This window comes from Bufo gargarizans, chromosome 3, assembly GCF_014858855.1.
Source record: "Bufo gargarizans isolate SCDJY-AF-19 chromosome 3, ASM1485885v1, whole genome shotgun sequence".
In the NCBI taxonomy this organism is placed as follows: Eukaryota; Metazoa; Chordata; class Amphibia; order Anura; family Bufonidae; genus Bufo; species Bufo gargarizans.
In genome coordinates, this window is record NC_058082.1 from 129157103 (window position 1) to 129177917 (window position 20815).

General features: G+C 43.5%; 2 protein-coding genes across 2 annotated transcripts in view; one reads left to right on the top strand and one right to left on the bottom strand.

Moving 5' to 3' along the window:
• Positions 1 to 4300, top strand: part of SUGT1 (SGT1 homolog, MIS12 kinetochore complex assembly cochaperone) — a 123428-nt gene extending 119128 nt beyond the window's left edge. Inside the window, exon 14 of the mRNA XM_044286181.1 lies at positions 3818 to 4300. Coding sequence (XP_044142116.1) covers positions 3818 to 3919 — 102 coding nt within the window. The 3' untranslated portion in view covers positions 3920 to 4300. The remainder of the gene's footprint in view (positions 1 to 3817) is intronic.
• An 11751-nt stretch (positions 4301 to 16051) lies between these two features.
• CNMD (chondromodulin) overlaps positions 16052 to 20815 on the bottom strand; it is an 84389-nt gene continuing 79625 nt past the window's right edge. Inside the window, exon 7 of the mRNA XM_044287639.1 lies at positions 16052 to 16635. Coding sequence (XP_044143574.1) covers positions 16420 to 16635 — 216 coding nt within the window. The 3' untranslated portion in view covers positions 16052 to 16419. The remainder of the gene's footprint in view (positions 16636 to 20815) is intronic.

Sequence of the window (20815 nt, forward strand, 5' to 3'; positions counted from 1 at the left end):
TATGCCCCCATTGTCTGATAGGTGCGTGTCCCACCTCTGGGACCTGAACCTACAAGGGGAACAGAGCAGGGAGAGCTGTGGCTGGAGGACCCCAGGTTTCCCGGGGTCCGTCCATCAAAAAGCGCTGCTCCCATACAAGTGAATCAGAGCGTACTATGCACGCGCGGCCTTTGCTCCCATTCATTTCTATGGGGCAGATGGAAATAGCCTAGTAAGTGCTCGGCTATTTTCAGCGGCCTAATTGAATTGAGGGCACTCTCCATTAATTTCCCTTTCCATTTTTGTTCTCATTGTAGGTGGGACCCACACCTATCAGACAATGGGGGCATATCCTAGCGATATGCCCCCTTATATATGATGGGAAAACCCCTTTAAGTATCATAGTCATTGCATAGACTTAAAAAATATAACGGTGCCATTTACATACTGTTAAAAAACAATCCATTGAAAATTTGGGTGGGTTCTCACCAGTGTTATAAATTTCGTTATAAGGTTCCGGTAATTTTAGGACTGAATGCGAAACGGAACCCTTTAAGGGTCCATTCACACGTCCGTTTTTTCTTTCCTGATCTGTTGCGTTTTTTCAGGAACAGATCTGGACCAGATCTAAACCCATTTATTTTCAATGGGTCCTGAAAAAAAACGGACAGCACAATGTCAGATTTTTTTCAGGACCCATTGAAAATGAATGGGTCCAGATCTGGTCCAGATCTGTTCCTGAAAAAACGTAACAGATCAGGAAAGAAACAACGGACGTGTGAATGGACCCTAAGAGACATTGTTATGCTCTGTCATGTACAGAACAGTTATTTGTGGTCATAGACATGTCCTAGGATGGAGCAAAATGAAATGCCTCTTAAGGGGTTCCGTTTTGCATTCAGTTATAACTCTCTTATAACGGAACCCTATAATGGAATTAATAGCGCTGGTGAGAAACCGCCACACAAGCTCGGCAGAGGTTCCATGTGTACTCAGTAGGTGCCCCTCCCATTCTTTTCCCTGATATCTGCTATCAGGAAAGTCTGAATACTCCTATACACATTATATTTTTGTCCCTTGTTAACTGAAATCGGCGGTTTCAGACGAGTTTCATCTAATGCCTATGGCCATCCTTGACTCCTTCTGCGCATGCAACGTCTGGTGAGCCCAGGTTCTTGTCTACTCCTGTGTGGATAGAGCTTTATAAATAAGTAAACTAAGTAACTGCCCATGCTAACACAATGATATTAGAAAATTAAAAGACACACAAAGAATTTCTGTGTGGTGTCAGGAACAGTTTAAAGCTGCAGTCCCAAAAATTGGAATAAGTCCCTTCTCCAGAAAGACAACCAAAGTACATATATATGGGTCTGCAATAGGCTTCCACAGGCTGGTGTTACAATCGATGTTACCAATCGATGTTTGTAAGTACAATGGAGGAAAATCGTGAAGAAAACTATAAATTGCAATCAGCACATGCAACGTCTGGTGAGCCCAGGTTCTCGTCTACTCCTGGGGAAGGGGGCCCCTATTAAATTTTGCTATGGGTCCCTTATTACTTCTTTGTCTGCAAGGGAAATAATAAGGGACTATATTATCAGCTCACAGAGGGGGAAGGAGACTGATTATGTGCCTAATCCGTTTGCAGCAGCAAGGGTGATACAGGGTAACAAAAATGTTGTTTTATTTTTCTAGAAACACTATAAATGGCTTTAAAGAGTTTCTACCACCAGATTTGGTCCTATTTAGCTGACTGACACTAGCGATGTGCTAGTGTCAGCAGTCCATAACAGTGTTCTTACTTATCATCTGTCTGCTGCCGTTCACCTTAAAAACGTACTTTTACAGATATGCTAATGAGCCTCTAGGTGCTATGTGGGCGTCATTGGCACCTAGAGGGCTCCGTCCACTAACTATTTCAGCCGCCCATTGCGTCCCTCCAGCCCGCCCCGCTCCTATTGATCGATGTGGTATCTCGTACCAATTCCCGCGCCGTGCGCTTCTGTATTAGGCGCAGTGAGTGAATGCCGCGCTCCTGGTGCCGGCTTCCTCACTGTAACGTAGTTGGCGCAGTGAGGAACCCTGCGCCGGGAGAATACAGAAGCGCACGGCGCAGGTGCGGGAATTGGTATGAGATACTGAGAAGTTTCACGTCGATCAACAGGAGCGGGGCGGGCTGGAGGGACGCGATGGGCGGCTGAAATGGTTAGTGGACGGAGCCCTGTAGGTGCTAATGACGCCCACATAGCACCTAGGGGCTCATTAGCATATCTATAAAAGTACGTTTTTAAGGTGAACGGCAGCAGACAGATGATAAGTAAGAACACTGTTATGGACTGCTGACACTAGCACATCGCTAGTGTCAGTCAGCTAAATAGGACCAAATCTGGTGGTAGAAACCCTTTAAAGGGGTTAACCAACCCCTATAATGCCCCCCAAAATCAAAACATCCACCGCTGGGGTGGGGTGGGGGGTCTAGGGAGGCTCATTCCTGTTGCGGCCTGCAACCACCGCCCATCCCCAAAACAACCAACTCAATCCCCCCCCCCCCAACCCCTGTGACCGGGTGTTTTGATCCGTGCGATGGGGATATGCAGTGGCAGCCTTGTGGGCATCAGTAGCGACATGGGTGCCAGGGAACAAGGTAAATATAACCTACATGATGGGCCCGGGCATTTTGGGGAGCATTAGAAGGGTTGGATAACCCCTTTAAAAATCCATGTTAACAGCCATTCAGGACTTTTCATATGGAAACGAATCATGGGATAGCCATTTTGAAATGGTTGTGCGTTCTCTAGGCATATGTTTTACAACTAAGGCTGATGGGCTTTGTTACAATTTGTGGTTTCAAAGCACTGGTCCTCTGTTGCCTTCCTGTACAGTCATATACGCATCCTATCTGATATCATTGTGTTAGCATGGGCAGCATGGTGACATTTGCTTAGTTTTCTTATTTATAAAGCTCTATCCACACAGGAGTAGACGAGAACCTGGGCTCACCAGACATTTCATGCGCTGATTGCAATTTATAGATGTTTTCTTCTCGGTTTTCCTCCAGTTAATTTTCCTTCCTGTACAAGTGCTTTGCTATGAAATCCTGTGGTAGCTATCTATTTCATTAAAAACAAAATAGTAATGTAAAATGATGTGCCAGGCTCGTAAAAATGGACGGAAATGAATTTTGTTCTTGAAATACTGTTTTTCCCAGGCCTGCAATTGTACCAGCTTCTGGATTGAAAAATGACTGATGCAGAAAAGAAAATTAACATAATCTTTTTGTGCAATAAAAACCTGCTAGCTCTATTTAATGAAAATCGAATGTGACTAATAACCATTTAAAAAAGCTTCCATTTTAGCAGCATGAAGTTGGAAGTCTGAAAATAAAATAAAAAATAAATTACCTTTTTATCCAGAATAAAAATTGCTCACGATGCAGTCACATGACAAAACGGCTACTGACGTGCTGTTATGGAGTGGGAGCAGGACCAAGCTAAATCAGTCTGTATTAAAGGGGTTCTCGCTGTCTGCTAATTTCACAAGTCCCATTGTGGTGAAAATAACCAAGACAGTGAGTGACTATTTTTGGAAGTTTCATAGTGGTGAATTGAGCGGTGGCTGCTCATATATGCAGCTTCCTCTTCATTCACTTCTGGGCCCATTCTTCAGATAGGAGTGAGTCCAGTTGGACATTTCTGACATATTCCATTGACATGAAATAAATATCCAGATGGGAATATCCCTTTTAAGTATAGCCTTTTCTATTACTGCCATATGATTTTCTGGTTATAACCGTGTGTGTTCTAAAAACATTCAACTTAAGTTCTTCTCTGTCTTACAGATGGAGTCTGGTGGGACAGTCCTTAGCACAAACTGGTTAGATGTGGGCAAAAGGAAAGTAGACGTTAGTCCTCCAGATGACATGGAATATAAGAAGTTCTAACATTCATCCCAGGAGCACAATGAAAGTCTACATTTATCCGAACACCCTGGTGCCCAACAACTAGGTTGTCGAGCTTTTTATGTCCTTGCTGTGCATCATTCAGAATGTCTCTTCGAGAATGCTTTGTGTTCGCCGCTTGTGTTAAATGTTGCAAGAGATTGAGTCACAAGTCTACCTTATCCATTATTACTGTGCTGTGGGAAGGAGCCAGACTGGGGCTTTATGCACAGCCATTGTTAATGCGCATTGAGTTATTTTTATTGGTACTTGGGGTAGCAAGGTTTTTCACTTCTGACAGGCTGTTGTAAATTTCTCACTGTGACCTACTGTTTGCCCCTTTTACGAACTGCAAAATATAAATTTACTTTTTCAAAAAAAAAAGTGCTGCGTATTTATTTTGCTCAGTTTATAACGCGCCAAGGTTCTCGCTAAGCTCTAGTGCAAATTTATACAGTAGTAGCTTGTAATTTATACATTAGCAGTGAGAATTGATGTCATGTTTGATTTGCATTGGAAGCTCGAAAACCTGCCTGTTGACTGACGTTGCTGGAAATGAGCATTTGAAGTATGGAAGTTTGCACTGCACATCATTCATGTTTGTCACAAAATAAACTAACTGGCTTTGTGCAGGTGCAGCCTGAGAAGAGACTGGGAAATAATGCAGACGGTAAAGATTATTTGGTAACAATATGTGCCTGTGTTTAAATGGAGATCATTGTGTTCCTTAAATGATATGCGGTGAGAGATGTGTGATTTATAGCAGTCATTGAAATATCAATCAAGAAGAGAAGTGTTGCATGTAAAATCGCTTAATGTTTTTCATTACAACGCCTGACATATCCTAATTTTAGTACAGACGTATAATGAATTTTGGACAACATTGATTCCTGTAGTTATTCATGATTTACCTATTTGGCTGTCTTTTATTTCTGCATATATTCAGTTGTGCTCACATAGCCCAGGCTCAAAAAGATCATTTACCCCTCATCAGTTTTGCCCAAGTTCTGCTTGGGGTTTGAGAAAAGGACCTAAGCAGGAGGAGTAATAAGAGAGCATGTCTCCTACAGCGTCCCTAATCCTCTCTCTGACTCCTCACCGTATGAGCCGACCCTGATGGTAGGACGGCTCATACTCTGGATTCCTAGAGACCCTGAGTCGCCCTGGTAATCCCGCACCAAGGCTCAAGGCCACATGACAAGTTTTTGAGACATTGACATTTTATGTGGGACATACCCACCACTGTTTGTTTCAATACATTGTTTGGGATGAGAAAATCACCATTGCTGCTTCTACTTAAATGCCCTACTTTATGATATAATATCACTGTAGCGTGAACTTTTTATGTTTTCCATAAATTTCACCCGAAAGCCAAGTATCCTTAACTTTTTGTAAGAAGTGGGTACTTTCATTTTATTTTATTTATTTACTTGTCTTCATCAAATAGGCACCTGAAGTTCAGGTACATAGAACAAAGTCCAGCTCTTAAGTGGTAAAGGTGCTCTGTCCTGCACTTCACGGATTCGAGCTGGGTTCACACCCAACGTAGATGCAGCAAAAAAAGTCCAAGTGGATCCAGCGAGTAAAATCAATGATTCTTTTATTAATTAAAAAAAAAATGGATAAACAAGTAATCCTCCTGCATAAAATCAATGCGTTTCAACCATAAGACAGGTCTTCCTCATGGATTCATAGTATAAAGTATACTTTATACTATGAATCCATGAGGAAGACCTGTCTTATGGTTGAAACTCGTTGATTTTATGCAGGAGGATTACTTGTTTATACTTTTATTTAAATTAAGAATCATTGATTTTACTCGCTGGATCCATTTGGACTTTTTTGCTGCACCTGAAGTTCAGGTGCCTATTGCACCTTGCAATCCATACTCTTGTACATCGCTGTACATGGGAGTATGGATTTCCCTGTGGCCACACTGCTCTTCCTTAAAGGGGTTGGCCATTTTCTGGTTACTGTTGGTTGACCAATGTGTTTATAAGATGTCTATACGGTACTTACTAATATAGTCTTTATTTCCTATATTTCATAAGGTGTATCCCCTTGTTTACAAAGTCCTTTCTGCAATCCACACTGCGGCTGATGGAGGGTCATGTGACCAGACAAATCACCTCCATGTGGTGTCTCTTCCATTCAAGGACACTGCACTTGCGCTAAACTCCCTAAAGAACAGGTGCAGTGTCTTTGAATGGAGGAGGCATCATATGGAGGCGATTTGTCTGGTCACATGACCCTCCATCAGCAGCCATCTTATGGACAGGACTCCTGTGTGGACTGCAAAAAAAGACTTTGTAAGCAAAGGGGCATATCTTATTAAATATAACAAATGGTGCAGAATTTCTACAAAGACTATATTAGTAAATGCCATATAGACCTTTTACAAACACATTGATCAACAGTAACTAGAAAGTCCCCATCCCCTTTAAAGGGGTTGTCCGGGTTCAGAGCTGAACCCGGACATACCTAAATTTTCACCCAGGCAGCCCCCCTGACTTGAGCATCAGAGCAGTTCATGCTCCGATGCTCTGCTTTTCCCTGCACTAAATCGCGCAGGGAAAAGGCATTTTTTGGAGATCCGGTGACTTACCGGGCTCTCCATGGGACTGCCAGGAAGTCCGGTGATGTCACTGGCACTGATAGGCGGGATTTAGCGCTGCCCTAGCCAGTAAAACGGTTAGGGCAGCGCTAAATCCCACCTATCATAGCCGATGACGTCACCGAACACACTGCCGGGCGGAATCTTCCCCCGGCAGTGTGTTCTGATAAACAAGAGCCAGTATCCTGCGCGATTTAGCCCAGGGCAAGGGAGCGCATCAGAGCACGAGATGCTCCGATGCTAGCCTCAGGGGTGCTGCCTGGGTATAAATAGGGGTATGTACGGGTTCAGCTCTGAACCCGGACAACCCCTTTAAGCCTGGCATGTACATGTTTTTGGTCAGCTCCCTAAATAGCTCTTAGCGGCTTTAGCAGAGCGGGCACAAGTAGAGGAGCAATGTGGTATATGAGATCCTGCCATGTGCTCGCGCAACTCTGCTAATAGCCTGGCAGTATTGTCTAACTGGGATATAATTGTACCCACTTCTAAGCTGCAAACAGGACTAAGTATGTTTGTTGCCTTTAAATGTAATGAGAATTGGAGATCATACCTTAAAGAAGTTGTCCTGAGAATAGGTCATCAGTATGTGATCGGTGGAGGTCTGACTCCCGACACCCCCCCCTACCGATTAGCTTTTTAGAAGGTCATGTCGCTCCTTGTAGCTTACCAAGCACAGCACCATCCCTTGGGTAGTTGCTATATTGGATATTGCAGCTTGGCAACATTAAATTGATTAGGACTGAGCTGCATCTAGGCCAGTGATGGCGAAGCTTTTAGAGACCGAGTGCCCAAACTGCATCCCAAAACCCACTTATTTATCGCAAAGTGATAAAACTGCAATTTAACCTGAATAGTGCAGTCCAATATAGTATGTCTATAATAGCCTGCCTACATTCAATGCGCTACCTGTGCTGTTCATGGTGCAAGAAAAGTCTAAGGCATACTGCTACACCTTAGGCCTCATGCACACGACCGTTGTGTGTTTTGCGGTCTGCAAATTACGGATCCGCTAAACGCGGATGGCGTCTGTGTGCGTTCCACAATTTGCGGAACGGCACCGACAGCCATTGATATAACTGCCTATTTTTGCGGACCACGGAACGGAGCAACAGATGCGGACAGCACACAGAGTGCTGTCCGCATCTTTTGCGGCCATTGAAGTGAATGGGTCTGCATCAAAGCCGCAAAAACTGAGGCTCAGATGTGGGCCAAAACAATGGTCGTGTGTATGAGGACTTAGACTTTATCTGTGCGGGTTCCCACAGAGAGGGCTCTAAGTGCCGCCTCGCACCTGTGGCATAGGTTCGCCACTACTGACCTAGGCCATTGTGACGAATGAACGTGACATCTAGTAAGAGGTTGCAGTGCTCACAAAGCACGGTGGTTTTTTCAAACAGCTGATTGACAGGAGGTGTCGGGATATGGACCCCCACAGATCAAGATACTAATGACCTATCCTCAGGGTAGGTTAATCAGTATTAAAGGGGTTCTACACCTTTTTGATTAGTGGTGATCTATCCTCTGGATGATCTATCCATAGGGTGGATCATCAGTAATTAACACTCAGGCAACCCCTTTAGGCCTCTTTCACATGGGTGTGACGGATTGGCTCAGGATGCGTTCAGGGTGCGTTCAGTGAAACTCGCACCATTTTGCAAGCAAGTTCAGTCAATTTTGTCTGTGATTGCGTTCAGTTGTTCAGTTTTTCCCGCGCGGGTGCAATGCGTTTTTTCACGCGCGTGATAAAAAACGGAATGTTTACAAACAACATTTCTTAGCAACCATCAGTGAAAAACGCATCGCACCCGCACCTGCTTGTGGACGCAATGCTTTTTTCACGCAGCCCCATTCACTTCTATGGGGCCAGGGCTGCGTGAAAAACGCAGAATATAGAACATGCTGCGATTTTCACGCAACACAGAACTGATGTGTGAAAAACAACGCTCATGTACACAGACCCATTGAAATGAATGGGTCAGGATTCAGTGCGGGTGCTGTGCGTTGACGTCACGCATTGCACCCGAGCGGAAAACTCGCTCGTGTGAAAGGGACCTTAAGCTGGCTAAACATATTTGATTTGTATTGGCCAAGTCCACCGACCATTCTATGTGTATCGGGGCCTCCCAACCTTTACACTGGTCAATCGGCACCATTAACAGTATCTGCAAAATCTGCGGTGAGGCACATAAGAGTTGACATGTAGCCTTAGATTTACCCTGACAAAATGTTGCATTTACCAGAAATATACCATGTAAATTATCTTTCATCTTTTTCCGTAATTGGCTGTCTGCGCCATCTGTTCACTGCTAATGCCTTCCAGGCTATAACACATATAGTACCTTTTTATATGAATCGCGAGGTGCAATGAAGATTGTGCCTTTTATGAACAAGCTCATCATTATCCCACTGCTTTAGAGGTGACGGCATTCTGACTTTCCTGCAGTCTCTGTTGGACAGTGTCATATTAACCTTAGTTCTAACACTTCTAAGCTGGTTTCTTGAGTAACTTTCATACCTTTTTGTGGGAAACCGCAGTCGTATAGTGAATGTACATTATTCGCTAATAAGATATTATTTCTGCTGACAAAACGTTTTATAGGTGGCTTTTATCAAGAAGTTCTAATGTTTCTAAAATTTTTGAACAGTTTGGTAATTTCATGCAGTTTTTATTTTTTTATTTTTTTGCATTTCCTCCAGTCACAAACTGTTGAACTGTATGATAGATACTTTGCTTCCCGTGAGTTAGAAAGTATGGGGGGAATTTTTCATTGTAGTTATATTGGAAGTTAGTCTTTAGATTGGAGTTGCTATTCACACCTGCAGCAAGGGTGTTGTTGGGCTGCTGGGTCTCGCCGCCTGTCAGTGCTGTGTTGCAGCTGCATTGTTCACCGTGTGTTGCTGCGCCAAATTAGAGTATGCACCCACTCATGAGTGGTCATCTTAAAGAGGACCTTTTATGGGTCCTGATTCGTTAGGTAGGGAATAAAGCAGGGATCCTATAGTGCTTACTATTAATCCTGGGCACCGCTCCGTTCGCCCACTGTGCCCTCTGGTATTTTCCCCGCTCAGTATGCTAATTACTAGCATTGGAACAGGGAGGAGGAGACGCCAGGGTTTCTCAATGGGCGTCTCCTTCCCCCTGGCTGTAGCGCTGACCAATCGCAGTGCAGAGCGTCACAGCCAGGGAGAAAAAAAAACTGTGAGAAGGAGACGCCCACGGAGAAAGACTCGGTCTTCTCCTCATTGCTCCAATACTCCTCATTATAATACAAAGCTCCAAAATCAATGGGGGGCCACAGCGGGCGGAGGGGGGGGGTCTTTTGGAAAAAAAAACAAAAAAAAACAGCCATGGCATCAGTGGGGGCCGCCCTATAAGGTAACACCCTAATTAGTGCTGTGAATGTGGCACATATCTGAGCATAACTACTGTGAAGGGGGCACAGTGTAGGCATTACTGCTATGTGCAGGTACAAAGGGGGAATAATTACTATGTGGGAGAATTAAGGGGACTGGGTGTGTACAGTTATGCTTTGGGCGGAATTGGAGGCGTGACCTATATATACCTAGTGTAAACATTGACCCAATTTTTTATTTGCACGTATATATTTATATTTGTATGTGTGGTTTGGGGGGGGGGGGGGGGTGGCAGGTACTATACATTGCTTGCACAGGCCTGGGGTTATTAATGCATATGTCAAACAGCATATAAATGAGAGAATATATAGCTATAAAATGTACAACAGCCTCCTCGCTGCTGTAGATTTCTGTCTTAATTTACACCAGAAAACTGGCTCTGAATACAGATAAATGTTGTGGACTTGCTGTCTCTGTTGTCTTCGTCCCTTTTCTTGCAACTTCTGAAAAGTGTTGAGAAGAGGGAAAAGTTCTCAAATATAGTGGCTCTGATTTATCATACCTTCACTCCAAAATTCTGGGCTCGAAAAGTCGCGCAAAATAGGGCTTGTGCGACTTGGTTAGTTATGTTAATGAGTTTTGCTCCAGATTTATCATTGAGACTTTTTTTTTTTTAAGTCGCAATCTCGTTCCAGTATTAGAGTGGAGTAGGAAAACTGCAGTAGCTTTTTTAAGGCAAAAGTGTTAGGTCTAAGGATAAGACAAATTAATCAAGTAACATGAGACATTTAATAAATGTGTCATAAAGTACAGGCGGTCCCATAAAAATGAATAGTGGGCGGCCACGCATGGGCGGTGCGTCCTCATTCGCTTTGCCAGCTCAGTTTACGAGATCGGCTATTAGACAATGGGGGCATTTACTAGCGATATGCCCCCATTGTCTGAGATGGGAATACCCCTTTAATGTAATGCAACGGGGCTGACACTTGCAATAGGAACTACTAGCAAGACCTGTTACTGTGGTCCATTGAAGATTTAGTACTTAAGAAAATGCATTCACTGCCTCAGTATTTTAAAGGGTCACTGAACTTTTGATATGTCATAGCAATGTCAAAAGTACTGATTGGTGGAGTTCTGACCGCTGAAACCTCACCAATCGCTAGAATGAGAAGAGAGAAATACTCCCAGTGCCCTCTCCTTGCTGCAGGATACGGCTCAATAGAAAGTCTATAGTGGAGGAGAGAGAGCGCACTATGTGAGCACTTCTCTCTCCTCGTTCTAGCGATTAGTAGGGATCCCAGCATTCAGACTCCCACTGATCAAAAACCCTTGATACTGTATGTCGTTATGTCATGTTTTCTGGTTTTCAAAGTTCAGTGGCAGGAACACTCACCCGTATGGGTTGTGCTATAGCACTCATTTCTGCTCATAATAATATTCTATCACAGGCTGCTGCTCGCTCTTCAAGGCCAGGGCCTTTCAGGCAGAAGATCCAGAAAAAAAGATATAGAGAAGCGCCACTTCTCGTGTTTGTGGAGGTCCCATCCATGAACACAAGCAGTTATCATTTCCTCGAACTTGCAAATATACAGATTTATTTTATTTTTTTTGTCCCTATACCTCCAAAAACGGCTGGACATTTTTAATAAAGACCAATTTCATATATAATTTTTAGCCTAAAATGAGAAAAATCCAATCATAAAAATATGCCCTTGACAGTGTACATAGCCTGGGTATTCAATTCCTCACTGTTTTTAAGATCTCTGCTTGCTTCGACTACAATGTGGTGATCACATAAGACTGCTCTGATAGCTGTACTGACAAGGCAAGATATGCCAGGGGATCCACATGAAGGCTAGCCCCATTAGAGGGGTTCTCCAAGATTTATTTACAATTTAGCAGAGAGTAAGGGGCTGTGTAAAATTAATTTAAAATTAATTCCCCTGTTTAAATGTCCTGCCAGTCTTATACCACAGCTCCGATCCACGCTGGGCCTATAGTGGTCACATGCCATTTATCGTACACATGACAGCTATAGTCAATACTGGCCTTAGCAGTTATGTGCCGTTCATGCATGTGTGACGGATGAGACCAGTGAGCCTGCAGCAGCCATGTGAATGATAAACTGCAAGTGCTTGCCGCAGGCAGATCAGGGACCAGAGCATTAGCACCGAACATTGAGAGGTAAGTAAGGTTTCTTTTTTAATTAATTATACACAGCCCACTACTCTGCTAAACTGTAAGAAATCTTGAAAAACACAAATTTGTGGCGTTTTCAAGTGGTTTACACAAGAATGAGCATACTCATCCTTTTTGTGGATTTGCTTGCTGTGCTCTGTAAATTTTATTCTGGTGGTTGAGATTGGAGTTTAAAATACCCAATTTAGGGCTCGTTCACACGAACATGTAAAACCCGTGCTGTGGCCGCAAATTGTCGGTCTGCAATGCACGGGCACCGTCCGTGGGGCAGCCGTATGTGGATCGTAGACACATTCTTTTGTGAATGGGTCCACGATCCCTCCGTTCAGCAAAAATATAGAGCATGTTCTATCTTGTTGCGGTGCTGAGGCACCAAACGGAACCCCAGGAAGCACGCCGTAGTGTCCGTTCCGTGCTTCTGTTCCGCATCTCCGGATTTGCGGACCCATTGAAGTGAATAGGTCCGCATCCGTGATGCGGAATGCACACGGAACTGTGCTCGTGTATTGCGGATCGCAGCACACGTTCGTGTGAACGAGCCCTTACTTGCATTGGATGTGGAATGATTCCAGATTCAGGGGGCAGAATCCATGCTTAAATCCTCATCAAATCCAACATATCCTAACTCTTATCCAAAAAAAGAGAAAAACATGGATCCATACATCCACATGTTATGCTTTGATCTAATAACTGCTTCTCAGCACAATTAACATCACTTCTCAGTGTAATAAATAGTATACCGCCCCCTGATCTATGTGCTGTACACGAGGCATTGGTATTCATTTGATTTTGAAATCTGTTCACATGGTGCGGCACTGCTGTTGTTGCTGTGGTGCTGTGCCTGTGGGTTGGTGCTGCCAAGTGCCAAGGGGGCTTAGTCTGACAGCAGGAGTGCTGTTGGACTGCAGGGTTGCACAGCCTGATGGTGTGGTGTTGCGCCGGTGGTGATTGCCACGTGGCACTGCACTAATGTAGTGTAGGTACCTACTCGTGTAGGCAACCTTGGAGTGGCAAGTGGGCCCTTTTTGTTTTGATCAAAACATATACCAATGACTCGTGGGGCTTGGTATTCTATTATTTACACGGAGAAGTGATAATGGATCAGTACATAGCGTAGGGATGTGCAATTTATCCTTTTTTTTTGGAATTATATCCTAACTCTTAACAAGCCCTGTATCCATGTGTCTATCACATGACTAGGACAGATTTTTATCCACTGGATGTTAAGAATTAAGATTCATATTGAATCACTGCAAGCAGAGATCTTGAAAACTGTAAGAGATTAAAACATAAAATTGGAAAATTGCATTCATTGCACAGAGAAGTTTTATTTATTGAAGCAGCAGGATCATTTTTTTATATATGTGGCAAAACAAGTAAAAAAAAGAAGCATTACTCACCTCATCGATCTTTGCACTTATCAGGTTCTTGTTGTTCACTACTTCCTGATCCCCACTCAAAGCACAGGAAATGCATGGAGATGCATGCTCAGCCAATCGCTGGCTGAGTGAGTGACCATGGTGTCCAGTAACTGGCTGAGCAGGCATATCCTGCCATTTCGTGTGTTAAGAAAGTTGAGGACAGCAGAGACAGGTATCGGTGAGTAATGCGGCTTTGTATTTAATCCCGCTGACAGCCCTTTTAATTTACAGGGGTTGAGCCAAGCTTTGAAGTTGTGTTCTATCCATTGAAAATGAGGGTCTTGTTCCCCTGATCTGATTAAATAACAGGTCGATCATGCGCCCTGCTGCTCCATTCATTCTCTATAGGACTGCACATAGTGTATACACTCACCTAAATAATTATTAGGAACACCATACTAATACGGTGTTGGACCCCCTTTTGCCTTCAGAACTGCCTTAATTCTACGTGGCATTGATTCAACAAGGGGCTGATAGCATTCTTTAGAAATGTTGTCCCATATTGATAGGATAGCATCTTGCAGTTGATGGAGATTTGAGGGATGCACATCCAGGGCACGAAGCTCCCGTTCCACCACATCCCAAAGATGCTCTATTGGGTTGAGATCTGGTGACTGTGGGGGCCATTTTAGTACAGTCAACTCTTTGTCATGTTCAATAAACCAATTTGAAATGATTTGAGATTTGTGACATGGTGCTTTATCCTGCTGTAAGTAGCCATCAGAGGATGGGTACATGGTGGTCATAAAGGGATAGACATGGTCAGAAACAATGCTCAGGTAGCCGTGGCATTTAAATGATGGCCAATTGGCACTAAGGGGCCTAAAGTGTGCCCAGAAAACATCCCCCACACCATTACACCACCACCACCAGCCTGCACAGTGGTAACAAGGCATGATGTATACATGTTCTCATTCTGTTTACGCCACATTCGGACTCTACCATTTGAATGTCTCAACAGAAATCGAGACTCATCAGACCAGGCAACATTTTTCCAGTCTTCAACAGTCCAATTTTGGTGAGCTTGTGCAAATTGTAGCCTCTTTTTCCTATTTGTAGTGGAGATGAGTGGTACCCAGTGGTACTTCTGCTGTTGTAGCCCATCCGCCTCAAGGTTGTGAGTGTTGTGGCTTTACAAATGCTTTGCTGCATACCTCGGTTGTAACGAGTGGTTATTTCAGTCAACGTTGCTCTTCTATCAGCTTGAATCAGTCGGCCCATTCTCCTCTGACCTCTAGCATCAACAAGGCATTTTCGCCCACAGGACTGCCGCATACTGGATGTTTTTCCCTTTTCACACCATTCTTTGTAAACCCTAGAAATGGCTGTGCGTGAAAATCCCAGTAAGGCTACTTTCACACTAGCGTTCATAGGTCCGTTCGTGAGCTCCGTTTGAAGGGGCTCACGAGCGGACCCGAACGCCTCCGTCCAGCCCTGATGCAGTCTGAATGGAGCGTATCCGCTCAGACTGCATCAGTCTGGCGGCGTTCAGCCTCCGCTCCGCTCGCCTCCGCACGGACAGGCGGACAGCTGAACGCTGCTTGCAGCGTTCAGCTGTCCGCCTGGCCGTGCGGAGGCGAGCGGATCCGTTCAGACTTACAATGTAAGTCAATAGGGAACGGATCCGCTTGAAGATGTCACCATATGGCTCAATCCTCAAGCGGATCCGTCCCCCATTGACTTTACATTGAAAGTCTGAACGGATCCGCTCAGGCTACTTTCACACTTAGAATTTTTTCTAAGTTATTAATGCAGACGGATCCGTACTGAACGGAGCCTCCGTCTGCATTAATATGATCGGATCTGTTCAGAACGGATCCGATCGAACGCTAGTGTGAAAGTAGCCTAACTGAGCAGATTGTGAAATGCTCAGACCGGCCCGTCTGGCACCAACAACCATGCCACACTCAAAATTGCTTAAATCACCTTTCTTTCCTATTCTGACATTCAGTTTGGAGTTCAGGAGATTGTCTTGACCAGGACCACAACCCTACATGCATTGAAGCAACTGCCATGTGATTGGTTGACTAGATAATCGCATTAATGAGAAATAGAACAGGTGTTCCTAATAATTCTTTAGGTGAGTGTATATTTCCAGCAGTCCCATAGAGAATGAATTGAGCAGCAGTGCGCATGCTCAACCTGCTGCTCCATCAGATCGGGAAAACCAGATCCCCATTCTCAGGTTCTTGGGGAGTCCCAGCGGTTGGACCCCCACCGATCAGTTAGTTATGCAATGTCGTCTGGCTAGGGGATAACTTCAAAACTTGGCACAGTCCCTTTTAAGTTTTGGATTTTTTGTTCTTACATTCTTTCAGGGTTTTCTATGTTTGTAATGCAAATTTTACATTAGAAATATTTTTCTTTTTAATTCTACATTTATATAACATATGCAAATTTTGTAAATTCTATATTAAATATACAGTATTATGTTAATGCCATTATCCAGAAGGCACCCATTTAGAAAATAAAAGCAGCAAAGAGCCGATGTCAACCAGTTTCTGCTGTTTGAAATGTCTCCGCTTCAATAACAACAGGGTTCAACTTCACTTGAGATTTATTTACATCACGCTACAGAAATGTGGAACACTGCAATCCAGTCAAGTTAACCTTTAAAAATGAGCGTTTCTAAATTATGTCAGCAAACATGTCTCACGGCAGGACAGCTTTCTACATAAAAATTAAATCAGAATCTATAAAATGTTTGAACGGCTCCATGAAAGAAGGCTATTGCACATATCATACACATAGAGTATCTATGAGACCTACACATTCCACTCAATGACTGTGGACATCTGGTATTAACTTAGGTCTTTATTTACAACAGAGTATCAATCAGCTTTTTAGGCACTTGTTTTTATTTTGTTACAAAACCAAAGAATTTCCTGTGTCTCTTCAATTCCAAGCCAGACGTATTACACGACTCCAAGGATGCGTGCAACCCACCAGCTGCAGGGCATGACAACTCTGCATGCAGAACGGCACCCCTGGTAGTTATATGGAAATGGGTAATAGCCACCAAAAGGCTCACAGATTCGTTGACAATGGGTGTAGCTTCTTCTGCATTCAATGCAACAGATGCCTTGGTGGTCCAGCATTGGGTCAAAAGTCATACCGCCCTCTCCTTCCAGCTGTTATGAAGAGAAACAGAATACCAGTCAGTTATGGTAGGACTGATTTTATTTGGCAAATTAGAATCCAGCTTATATTATTTTAGTAACATAGTTTATAAGGCTGAAAAAAAAAAGACATCTGTCCATCCAGTTCAGCCTGTTAGCACATGCATTTATAGCTACAGTATTTGGTTCCTGTCAAAGTTTCATTTTCATATATTTTACGTTTTGTTGCTAGTAGAGCAAATCACTCATTTATTTCAGGCAATACCACAGTTAATCGTAATTTGATACAAGTATAGGTTTTATGGCAAAGAACTGAATATTAGGAAATAAGTAGCCTGCAAAACCCATGAACCAGATAGATTTTTGCAGAAGTAAGCTAATATCTCCATGGTGCATTGCTCTGTTTCCTTTTAACATGATCACAGAGAACGATCTATTCCTGATCTTATGGTGATCAGGCGGAAAGTGTCTGCAACAACGAGACGAAAATCAATATTCTTCATGGGGTTTGCTTAGTCCAAGAATGAAAAACATAAATAGCGTCCGGGTTTGCGGTGGCCCCGACACTATGTTTGGTCCCCTGGACACCATCGGGGTATCACCATGTGTTGCTGCTCTCCGGAAGGGATGATAAGATGTGGTGCACCAGTGGAAAATAAGTCCAGAGAGTCAGGGTCTCCAGTTAACCACTGTACTTCTTTACCGGAGAAACTCAAGTGCAAAACAGTTTCCTCCAGGTCAGAAGATTGTTTCATGCTGAGTCAAGGGCTGTCTCTCTCTCTCTCTCCCTCCCTCTCTCTCTCTTTAGGCTTGTTCCAAGGCCAAAGGTTAGTGATCCAGGGTATGTGGTTCAGTTATCTGGCTAGAGCCCTGACCTATAGGCTTGTAACCTAGGGTTTGTGGCTCAGCATCCCCATCTCCACAATCTTCTTCTACAGAATCAGGCGAGATTGCATATCTACTGTCTGGCTCTGTCAGTCAATGGTCCTAGGTAGGAGCTGGCCAGAAAAAAGAGCAGAGTCTGGGTGCAATGAAAGCAACAGTTATGTCCTCTTTGCACAAAATACCTCATTTAGATATTGTTAACAAGCTAAATTTCTCTGCAGGGAAGCCATGAACTTAACAAGGGTGCAATTTGCAATCAGATGAAAAAATACCTATTTGGTACTGGTCATCTTACCTTTTAAAGCCAAATTACCATGCTTCCCACACCATAAGACGCACTTTTCTCCCCAAAGGGCTCTTTAGTACACACTAGAACCCGGGAGCTGTGAATACAGAGCAGCGCTCCTGGTGCTGGCTGTACTCAATGCTCCCGGGTCTTCTGCAGGCGCCTCGCGCTGTGACGTGACCTGACATCACACAGCGTAAGCACGCACTACAACCTGATGTGTGACACTGGCAGAAAACCAGGGAGTGTCCTAGGTGCGTATTATGGTGTGGAAAATATGCCAAATTACAGTTTTGTAGAAAACCATTATAGGTCTAAGACCTCAACTGTACCTCTGTATGCCTCTGATTTCATATATAGCTATTTTCTCTTGGATTCCATACAAATCCTACAGATACAAAATCATGGCATACTTACACTGACTCTGCATGTACAAAGGTTTTGTATACTAGAAGCATTTCCTACAGGGAAGAATATCTCTGCGTATGTGGAGTCCAATGGAGTCTGTAAGGCAGCACATAAAGACTGTACTAAAGGAGCCATACTAGCGGCATTCACTGTCCTACAGGCTCCATGCACAGGGGTCTTCCGTGTGTATAAGTCCTAACATTACAAGAACGTACAGTTACAATACATTAGGAATCATTGATGTTACTACCTACCCGGAGGATGATTTAATGCATGGAGAGGGTGCACTGGAGAAGCGGCTGCTGAGCAGGTGGACATCTCATTGAATTACTCTCTATTTACCGCATGATTATGATGTTGGTCTCTCTACATCACCATTGCAAGTGTTTGTTCTCTCTTTTAACACATGATATAGTGAGGTAGAGCAATTTGCCTCATACACTTCTAGTATGCAAATAGAGCATTTTAATGCCAGGGAGCATGCTGCAAATGATATTGTTTCCCAAACAACAAAAAAGTCTTATTGTGAGCAGGTCTGCGTGAGATGATGGGATTACTTATCATTGTGCCTGCATTGCTGGGAATAACACGAGGCACTTTGGTGAAATCATCTAACTAGGCTCTCAGCTTGACTGAAATGTGATGTAAAGCATTACACAGCAGTGCCGAAAAATAACTGCCAGGGGTAGCACCTGGGAAAACAAGGGAACAGCCGGGGATATGGCGATAGCGGGAGAGACAAAAGGTACTGTCCTGCACTGATGTACGCTATTACATAAGTGGAGGGGGCGGCACACTGCTCTTCACACAAGGATGTCTAATGCTCATGGACCTCTTGGGAAAGCAATACTTTATATCAACTAGTCTGAAAAACTGTTCTTCATGCAGCCACCAACCCCGATTCTGCACGAATGTTAGGTCTTCTCTTTTCCTTTTTCCTCAAAACTGAATTTATCTTTCTTTTTATCTGGTGAGCAGGTTGATATATAGTTTTATAGGAAAAGATTCAGCATAACTTTTATTTCTTTTAAAGGGAGTGTGTCAGAAATCAACACTATGTAGAGTAGGTGCCTGAAAACATAACCATACCTTTCTTGTGAAAATCCAATCCTCTAATCCCGAGGAATGTTTGTTTTCGTGCCAATAAGGTTTTTGGTGCACCATGGGAGGGACCTCTCCATTCAGTGGACCTGACTTCCTCTCTGTCATCAGTACCAGCACCATACTCTCAGGAACTGTCAATCAAACAGGAGGGGGAAGAATGGGCTCTGTTATGGGCACACCAAATGGAGTGGTCCCACCCATGGTGCACCGAGAAGCATTTCATTAGTCTGGTTATATTTTAAGGCCCCTACCATACGTTGCAGCTTGCTTACTATAAAACTGATTTTCATTCTCTGCTCTTCATGAGTGCAGTGGGTGGTCGTATTAGTGATCGACTCCTAAGTATAGAAAAAGCAGATATTTAAATGTATAAATTACAAGTAAGGCTACATTCCCACGACCACAGTGTTTTGCGGACCGCACATGGCCAGCACTATGATTAAAAAAATGACTATTTTTGTGGGACATGCACGGAACAGAACAACAGATGCAGACAGCACACGGTGTGCTGTGCGCATCTTTTGCAACCCCATTGAAATGAATGGGTCCACACCGATTCCGCAAAATTGCAGAACGGATACGGAACCATTCATACGGTCGTGTGAATGAGCCCTTATCCTGAATCTCTTCCCAAAACTATGTCAATCTGCTCAGCTCCATACACCAGTGGCATTCAGTATTCACAGAAGAGACACACAGGGTTGACCGTCCTCATTCATACTATTTTCTTTATTGTAAAAACATCATTATCAGAAGAAGAGTGTTGCTGATGAGTCTCTTTAAATTCAGTTTTTTCCTCAATGCCTATAAACACATTAAGGCCTCATGCATACAACCGTCTTTTTCATTCATGTGCTATCATTCATGTGCATGTTCTGCAGTAAAGCAGACTGACCAGTTCACACATTTATTTTTTGCGGATCCGTGTGGTCATTTTGAAAATTATAGAACATGTCCTATTGTCTGCATTACTGTTGAGCATAGCCCTTTCTATTCTTAGGAGTGAGAAAAATTCTGAATGCACATGGAAAGTATTGGTATTTTGCAGATTCATTGTGGACCGAAATACAGACATGATCGTGTCAATGAAGCCTTCGTCTAATTTCACATGGTCAGTATTTGTAAGCCAGAACCAGGAATGGGTCCAAAACGAGGAACAACTCTTTCCATTAGGCTACATGCACACGACTGTGTGTTTTGTGGTCCGCATCCGTATGCCATCTGTTTCTTTTTGTGTGGATCCATTGTAACAATGCCTAAAACTGACAAGAATAGGACATGTTTTATTTTTTTGTGGGGCTACGGAACGGACATACTGATGCGGACAGCACACTGTGTGTTGTCCGAATTTTTTGCGGACCCATTGAAATGAATAGGTCCGCATCCTATCCGGAAAAAAAACCCGAACGGACACGGAAACAAACAACGTTCGTGTGCGTGAGGCCTTATACTTTTTCTTTGTAGGTTCCACTTCTGATTTTGGCTTACAAATATGGATGCAAAATCCTG